Genomic DNA, 8,783 nt, shown 5'->3' on the forward strand with positions numbered 1-8,783 from the left:
AATTATGAAATTTAGTTAGGTAGATAAATATTCATATGCCTTTTTTTTTTCTTTTAATTTCAATTATTAAATATTTAAAATATCAACCTAACACAAATTTTAATATAAAAGGTTCTCCGACACGAGAACAAAGAAGGGAAGTAGACATGTCCATTTAATTTGTGAGTCTCGACATGGTGGGACCCACTTTGAATGAGTCGAAAAATGAGGGGGAACGATTCATTTTCCTTGGTCCCGTCTAGTCTATGAAAAATCTTTTCTGGAAGCTTAAATTATTTATTTATTTATTTTTTTAAAAAAATTCTGATAAATATTCGATGTTGGAAATTACCGACGAGAGAACATGTATATATATAAAAAGAAACTTTTTTTTTAATATTTTTTTTAGAGAGGGAAAGGGGAAAGTCATACTATTTGACCATCTTTTACCATTATTACTATAATTTTGAAATGATTTGACGATGTTCTAAATTCTTAATTACTGATTAGATGCGAGTTGAGATATCTCGGGCGACCAAATTCACTGAGAAATTGGCGCCCATCTTTCAAATGCAGAGCTTCGACTCGAATTCCATTGTTTGAAGATCGGAAAGGAAACCCTAGACTAGAAATCTGGTCGGTCCAAGCAACTGTTCTTCAGGTTCCTCAAATATGGAGACTGTTGTCGACAAATTAAAAGGTTTTGGGACCGCAACCCAGAGTTTCTTTGATGGCTTAGTTCATCGCCGCGAGAAATCATCTCGCCGCAGTCCGGTAATGGTTTTTATTTGTTCCTATGATGCTGTTTTTAGTTTCCAGTTCATTTCCTCTTGTATTTTGAAGACTTCGATTTTTAGTGGTTCGTTTTCTATAGAAAGTTTTAATGTCCAAAACTTGATGGCTATGTGTTAACATTGATGAATATTGCCCTATGGCTATCCTTCTTGACGAACCTCTTGGCTTGAATTTTAATGAACGTTCTCTATTTGGCTTTGGAAACTGATACGATTGTGTAAATGACTGTGCTTATAACTTTATAGTCAACTGATAACTACTGGGTGGTTAATTAGAAATTATTTGTTGGATACTCGATAGAGAAATATTTCGAATTTGTATCGAGTAGTTATCAAGGGTGTGCTGATTTTGGATATACATTGTGAGATCCCAAGTTGGTTTGAGAGGAGAACGAAACATTTCTTATTAGGGTGTGAAAACCTCTCCCTAGAGATGCGTTTTAAAATCTCGAGGGGAAGTCCGAAAGGTAAAGCCCAAAGAGGACAATATCTACTAGTAGTGGGTGTGGGCTGTTACAAATGGTATCAAAGCTAGGTACCGAGCGGTGTGCCAGCGAGGACGCTGGCCCCCAAGGGGGTGGATTGTGAGATCCCACGTCGGTTTGAGAGGAGAATGATGCATCTCTTATAAGGGTGTGGAAATCTCTTCATAGCAGATGCGTTTTAAAACCTTGAGAAGAAGTCCAGAAGGGAAAGCCTAACGAGGACATGATCAAGGCATGCTTTCCTACCATTTTTAATCTAAAATGAATTTCTGGCCCGTGGATATCATCGAAAATGAATTCTCGTTTTCTCTTACCAGTGATCGGATTTCTTTTCAAGTTGTCCAGTTTCAATCACAAATTTCTGCAACTCCATGATTTCATTGGTACCACAAATTTGTATGGCATGGTAATAAAAAGTTCTTGCTGGTTCATTATTTCAGATTGAAATCATGAAGCGGCTACAAAGGGAAGCATTTTCTGATATAATGAGAATCAGGGACCGACAAGACAAGGTAGAGAAGATTTTATCCTTTTACAATACACAGAAGAGTAGTCCATTCCAAGAAAACGCCACCCATGTAAAGGGCGAGGTTCATATGGTGGGTGCATTGCTATTGATGAGTGTTATTGATAATCATAGCGTCAATGCACTTCGTAGAGCAGGGATCTCAACAGGAATTCACTCGAGATTGACTTTTGAAACAACTGTAAGAGAGAGTGATTCTCTTGTCGCAGAGTTTGTAGCGAATCAGAAGGCCGTGGTGGATTCTGGTGTTGATTCTGGACGTGAACTTACTCTATCTAAAGTTCTTTATAAGGCCAGTGTGAGAGATTGGATGTCTGCAATTGTTGTCCCTGTTGGAGCTCGATGTCGAGATGTTGCTGTACTTGCAAATCCTTCTCATCAGGTATATTTAGTTCATGCTTATGAAGTTCTATATGAGTTGATTGGACTAGTATGTAATTTCGTGTACCCTTCTTTCACTTCTCTTTCTCCCTTGAACTCGGTTCCTCGTTCAATCTGTCTCATTAATGTTGAGTCTTGGCTTTCCTTCCTCTTCAGTCGCTTGATCTTCTTCGAATAACTCACAATAACGGAGTTTACCTCAAGAGTGAAATGTGATGTTATTAGGTTGTGGTGATTCTGAAGTAGTTAAGATGAAGTAAACCACCCCATTAAATGCGTTGTAACCAGATTTTAGGGGAATGTGTTCAAATGGTATGATGATTTCCTATGTAAGATATTGAAGTGTTAGAAGCTTTCTGACAACCAAATGTTATAGAGTCGAGTACTTGTCTCGTGTGATTAGTTGAAGTTCGCACAAATTGGTTCGAACACTCACAAGTATAAGATATAGCGAGTTGATTGGCTTCTATTTTTAGATTGACACGGGATTTTAGGGTAAGGGGGCGATAGGCCCCTCTCTCTCTTTCTCGAGTTATTCGGGTAGGAGTACTTTCCCCGATACAATTGGTAGGAGCTTTCATGTAAAAGTTGTTTCATGGACGTAAAGAGAGAGGGTGTAACGACCCAAATCCACTGCTAGTAGATATTGTTCTCTTTGAGTTTTTTTTAACGGACTTCCTCACGAGGCTTTTAAAACGTGTATGCTAGGAAGAGGTTTTCACACCCTTATAAAACAATGCTTCGTTCTCCTCTCCAACCGATGCAGGATCTCATAGAGTGTGAAATGGGTTATGTTTATGTGAGATATATTATGTGATTCTCTTGTAATTTTCGTCCATCATACAAACGGAACAGACCACTATAATTTCTTGTGCCATTCTCTTTTGCTTAATATTCGGTGTCAATATTAATCCATCTCTTTGCAGATATGTTGTATGAACTGATGGTATAGGAGTGCTTGTTCTATATTCAATATCCATGTTGATTTTGAACTCAAATTATTTGGTGCTACTTTTCTCTGTGTAATACTTTTCTGGAGCATTTAATATCAATACCAACTCCAACCAACTACTTATGTTTGTGAATTCTCCCCGGTATATTTTTCTAAGAATGCGTTATCGCGATATCGATTTGGTTTATAATTTATGAAGTTAATCTGAGAATGGGGCTTCTATGTGGTAGGAAAAGGGTCTTACTGATATTTCATCATATGGACCACCCCTTTTGGAGCAGCCTAACGGTGGTGCCATTGGTTTAACAGTCAGAAAATCCAATGTCACAGCTTCCTTGGCTCAATTCATTTCCACAGAGAGAAACCAGCCAAGTTTAGATCGGATTCAACATGACCTTGGCACTTTTGGGCAACTGGTATGTCAACTTCCAAGAGGAACAAAACTCTCACTTCTGGGTCTTCTCGAAGTACCGAAACTATCCAATCTCAACCTTGGAGCTCTTACGATTCCAGTGTGTCTCGGGACTCGACATGAATCTCCCGAAACAGTCGAGGCACCCGACCCCGGGAAAGCTATTTCAAGGAGATCCATTGCTTTACATCTGGAGTCGGAACTCGATGAAGCAACCAGAATTGGAGGTTGGGTTGAGCTGAATCAATCAAATCCAAAACAAATAAAATGGGCTGTATCAATGTCTGATAAGAATAACAACAACGAAGATGCATTAGGCTGGGGAATGAGTTTAAGTGGGATTGCTGGCGGTCCACAAGAAAGGGATCAGTTTAAGGCTGAATCTTATGTGACACTGAATATGAACAAGCGATTCAAGTTAAAGCCAGGGATTGCATATGTGACAGACGGCAATGCCAAGGCGATGGCTTTCCTTGTTCGGTCTAATTGGTCTCTCTGAATTATGTGATTTGGTATATTGTTATAACAAATTTTCTGAATCTGAGGACCATTCCGCAGATGTTCTTCATACAAAATATATGGTAAAGTATTGAATTTGCTGCCTTTTCTTATTAGGTATTGTATTTGGCTGCATTTGTTGTTCCCAATTATGGTATTTTTTCACTTTTGAAATTTGACTAAAAATATTCGAATTTTTCTTTCAAACAAAATCATTATACTTGGAAACTAGTTCGAAGCATACATGAACGAAAAAAAAAGCATTTGAGAATGGGGACGAAGAAAGTTCTCGTTTTTGTAATTGTTAAAAGAATTTTAGTCGTAAAAGTGTGATGTTTGTGTACTTATAAATTTTTAAAATTTTATGGTATATAAAATTAATTTTTTGTCAAATAAAAGTTTTAGAACTAAATATGTCAAGCTATTTATTTTAGTTATAAAATTTTGACGTTTCTCTCATTTTGTTCGTGCACTTGTAATTTTTTAATTTTAAATGTTTTAAAATTTTTATCGTATATAAAATTAATATTTTTTGTAAAAAATAAAATCATTTATAGAAATAAAAGTTTTCTATAAAGGGGAGTGGGTTATCATCGGTGCGTTTTAATCTTAAGAGACGTGTTTGTGGTCAGATTACTCTCTTCGTTTCGCAACGCAGCGCCTCGGTCTGGGTTTGAGACCTCATCGAATCTTCCAGAAAGCGAAATACGGCACCATGTCTTCAGGCAGGAAGATCACGTTGAAGAGTTCCGATGGCGAGATCTTTGAGGTCGACGAAGCTGTGGCCTTGGAGTCACAGACGATCAAGCACATGATTGAAGACGATTGCGCCGATAGCGGAATCCCTCTCCCTAACGTCAACAGCAAGATCTTGTCTAAGGTTATCGAGTACTGCAAGAAGCATGTCGAGTCCCCCAAGCCGGAGGATCGTACTGGCTCCGTCGACGATGACCTCAAGACTTGGGACAGCGAATTCGTCAAAGTCGACCAAGCCACCTTGTTCGATCTCATTCTGGTTTGTCCATTCTACTTTATTCAAGCTTTCTTGATTTTTTATTATTATTATTATTTTTTTTTTGCTCTTTGTATCTATGCCCTTCGATTGCGTATGTAACCGGTTATTTGCTCCTTTTTTCTGGTTAAATTTGGGGTCTAGGGTTTCGGTGCTTCTTTGATTTGGGGTAAGTTTCTTTCGGTTCTAGCGTCGATTCTTATTCTACGTTTGCATAGAGCGTTTTCTGTTTTGCTCTGATGCCTGAATGAGATATCACAAATTGTTAAATGGGATGATATGAAATTACTGAAACGTGAATGCCTTCTGCAGAAATATATGATCTATTTAGTTTGGGGGGATTGCTTCCTGGAGTCGATAGGGGAGCCCATTTGTTGATTTACAAGGGCTTTGTGTGGAAGGTTTATAAATATTTGTCATTGGGAAGCCTTGACATGTCAAACGTTTGGCTGCAACCTTTGTTAGGAATTATATCCCTCGAATCATGCGCGATTTTTCTTGTTTATCGTATGATGAAATTCTAGAACTACCAGCAATAGCCACACGAGTATTCCTAATACCATTCTACTTGTTTATCATGTTCAATCTAATCTTTGAAGTTTGCGGGTGAATCTTTTTTCTCTTTAGCAGTTGAACTTGATCTTTCCGCATTTTTCTGGTTTTAATTAGTTCTTCTTTTGATCCTTCCTAATAAGGTATTTTTTGAAACTAGTATTATCTTGAATCCACCTAAATCCTTTTGGGTTGTAAGAATTGTTTATGTTTTAGATGTTTAATGAGTTCCCATTGAACCACTCCACCTGCTCTACATGTATGGACTGGTTAGGTCTTATAAATTAGTTGTGAGCGGACATGGGTGAAGGAAGGATGTTATATTTATTAGAACTCTTGCTTGAATCATTTGAAGGTCCCCCAAATAGAGCCATCACCGTGACTTCTTCTTTTTCCTTCACATCTTTGCAGGCTGCAAACTATCTCAACATCAAAAGCTTGCTAGATTTGACATGTCAGACGGTGGCTGACATGATCAAGGGGAAGACTCCTGAGGAGATCCGCAAGACATTTAACATCAAGAACGACTTTACGCCCGAGGAAGAGGAGGAGGTTCGTAGGGAGAACCAGTGGGCCTTTGAATAGAAAAGAATAAAGGAGTGAAACTCTGATATGATGGTACTTTTCTCTTGTCGCATGGTAATGTATGATGCTTGTTCTGTGTGTTATGTTAAACTCTGTGATGTTCGTTGGGTGTTGAGACTATATTCTACAATTGTGTTATCTTATCTTTCATCCAACTTACCTGACTTCAGCATCTTTTATTTAACATAAACATGAACCCGTGATTGCTGCTTCATGAAAGGTTTCATTGCACATTACTTTCCAGTTTGAATTAGTAGGGAATCACAGGTTTTAGGTGGATGATTATTCACTGTCAGATATGGATTCTGGCTTTGTTGGTCGAGGGAAGAATGATTTCTGTCTTGAAGTGCATAATTACTTCATATTTTGTTGGTCTGTTAGTTGAGGAATTTGCATTGACACCTGGCTCCATGAAAACCCATAGCTCTGCTCAAAACCCCATTAAACTTCAAATCAACAAGCTTATCCAAAAGATTTCTAGTTTCTGCAATGTCTACAACATAATAAACATAGAATCATTAGACGTCATATTCGTTCATGCTGTAATTTTTTTTTTTTAATGGTAAAGCTAAAGCAAAACAACAGGATACCATCTGGAACTGTTGCTAAACTTTGTCATTTCTTCAATGATTTCATCGGAAGCCAATTGGTATTCACGAATATGAAATGATCTTTTTGTCGGACCAATGAGCCTATGAAATTCAAAGCATTGCGCATACAAATTAGGGTTTTATCTGAGTCGATGATTGTCATTCGATTGCGGAAGCCATAGGTATATAGCTTGAAATGGTGAGTGGCGGCAACCTGACGACCGACATGCGCTTTGGTGCTCAATAGCTTCTGAATCACAATGGAGTGAAGAGTCGTCTCAGCCGCTGCGTGGTTCTTCAGATTCTGAACTTTCCTTCTTTCTTGCCCACTCCGACAACCTCGCACCGCCGTCATCAGCTTCCCATCATCGGAAATCTGCGATAAATTGGCGCTAGAACTCATGCCAATTTTCTTGGAAGGGTTTAGGACAAAAACCTTTGATTTAAAACTCTCAACCTATTTGCAAAATTTAATATAATTTTTTTTAATTACATAATTTGAATTTGAAGTTAAAATATCATTTTGGTCTCCAATTATCAAAACAACATCGCCTCGAGCAGCAAGGACCAAGATATTAGCACAAGAAATAACATCGAGGCGAGTAGATTCAATGGTGTTCTTAATGTTGTCAGTCGATGAGCACAAAGGCATCACAACGTTTTAAAAACGCATAAGAAGAAAAAGTCATTCCAAACAGACTCTAATAAATTTGGCTTGTTTTGCAATGATTTTGTTAGATCTAATGAAACAATCATGAAAAAAGTGCATTCGAAGCAGCACAAGAAGAACGGTCTTGTCATTGACAATAGCTAGGTGAACTTCTCGGGAGACGATGGACTCGAGATTAGTGGACAAATGGTCGTAGTAGAGTTAGCTCAAGGCATTGAAAGGAGTGATAGTTTTCAGTACATATATGCATAGTCAAGTAGTATATAATTTATAGTAGAGTAACAAAGCCATTGAAATTACAAAGTGACCTTAAAAATGTAAGGAAAAAAAAAAACTTAGTGTTGAAGCCATTAAGTAATTTGCTTAGGCTTCTTATTACTTTGCTGCCACAAATTCAAACGCCCATGGATCGTCTCTTCAGGTGGCGGGCTGCTGCCGTAGATTGAAAAAAACCACTCGGCACGCCTCTGCCTATCCAATCGCCGCCGTCTTGCTCAGCTGAATTGGACCTTGCTTCCAAATGTCTGGCCGAACCGCCAGCTTGAAGGCACAACATTATTGAACACTCGGGTCTGGCCATCGCTAGTGGTGATCTTGAAGGACAAAGATTGGCCATTTAGATAGGAATTGGACTGCCAATTGGCGCCCCAATTCCTCGACATTGGCGTCCAATTGCCGGATTTTGAGCCTTTAATGGATACCGATTGGATGGATCCAGCCCCTCCCACGTTGCTTATCAAGACTAGCTCAAAATAGTCTCTTCCATTCACAGTAAATCTCACGCCTCCTTTCTTCATGCATGGAACTCTGCCATTAAAAAATTAAACTCGTTAAAATTTTAAGTTTAAAATTGTTGGAAATGACACACGATCAAAATATGTCAAACAAACAATTTAAGGGAAAGAGATCTTTTGGAACCGTCTAAGAATCACTAGCTTCGCTGTTAAACTTTCTCCTCAAGTTAAGTCTAAGAATCACTAGCTTCGCTGTTAAACTTTCTCCTCAAGTTAAGAACCGCTAATAATCTTCCTAATTAAATCATGGTGGACATGACTTGAAGGGGTGAACATAATGGGATGTGCCAACAAGGACACTAGTCTTGAAGTCTGTGAATTTGGTGGGTCCCACATCGATTGGAGTAAGGAACCAAACGAGGACAATACCCCGAAAGAGGTGGATTGTGAGATTCATATTAGTTTGTGAGAACAACGAAACACCTTTTATGTAAACCTTGGCTAACAGATCGGTTTTAAAAATATTAAGGAAAAATAAGAATGAACAATGTCGGTTACCCGTGGACTTGTATGTTACAAAAAAAAAAAAAAAAAAAAAAATAAAAATTTTGTT

The 8,783-nt window shown here is 38.2% G+C and overlaps 3 protein-coding genes across 3 annotated transcripts in view; 2 read left to right on the forward strand and 1 right to left on the reverse strand.

Annotated features, from left to right (window-relative positions):
* Window positions 1-453: 453 nt before the first annotated feature.
* LOC111492305 lies at window positions 454-4,140 on the forward strand. Its single transcript, XM_023141600.1, has 3 exons — window positions 454-753; window positions 1,699-2,166; window positions 3,348-4,140. Exons 1-3 carry the CDS (start codon window positions 652-654, stop codon window positions 4,026-4,028), a joined length of 1,251 nt encoding a protein of 416 aa, XP_022997368.1. The 5' UTR covers window positions 454-651; the 3' UTR covers window positions 4,029-4,140.
* Window positions 4,141-4,613: 473 nt separating this feature from the next.
* On the forward strand, window positions 4,614-6,389 carry LOC111491993 (SKP1-like protein 1B). The gene is made up of 2 exons (XM_023141111.1): window positions 4,614-5,042; window positions 6,003-6,389. The coding sequence occupies exons 1-2, from the start codon at window positions 4,743-4,745 to the stop codon at window positions 6,174-6,176; spliced, it is 474 nt and encodes a 157-aa protein (XP_022996879.1). The 5' UTR covers window positions 4,614-4,742; the 3' UTR covers window positions 6,177-6,389.
* Window positions 6,390-7,681: 1,292 nt separating this feature from the next.
* LOC111492486 (expansin-A11-like) overlaps window positions 7,682-8,783 on the reverse strand; it is a 2,185-nt gene continuing 1,083 nt past the window's right edge. Inside the window, exon 3 of the mRNA XM_023141835.1 lies at window positions 7,682-8,243. Coding sequence (XP_022997603.1) covers window positions 7,931-8,243 — 313 coding nt within the window. The 3' untranslated portion in view covers window positions 7,682-7,930. The remainder of the gene's footprint in view (window positions 8,244-8,783) is intronic.

The sequence above is a fragment of the Cucurbita maxima genome, unplaced genomic scaffold (assembly GCF_002738345.1).
Source record: "Cucurbita maxima cultivar Rimu unplaced genomic scaffold, Cmax_1.0 Cma_Scf00017, whole genome shotgun sequence".
Lineage (NCBI taxonomy): Eukaryota > Viridiplantae > Streptophyta > Magnoliopsida > Cucurbitales > Cucurbitaceae > Cucurbita > Cucurbita maxima.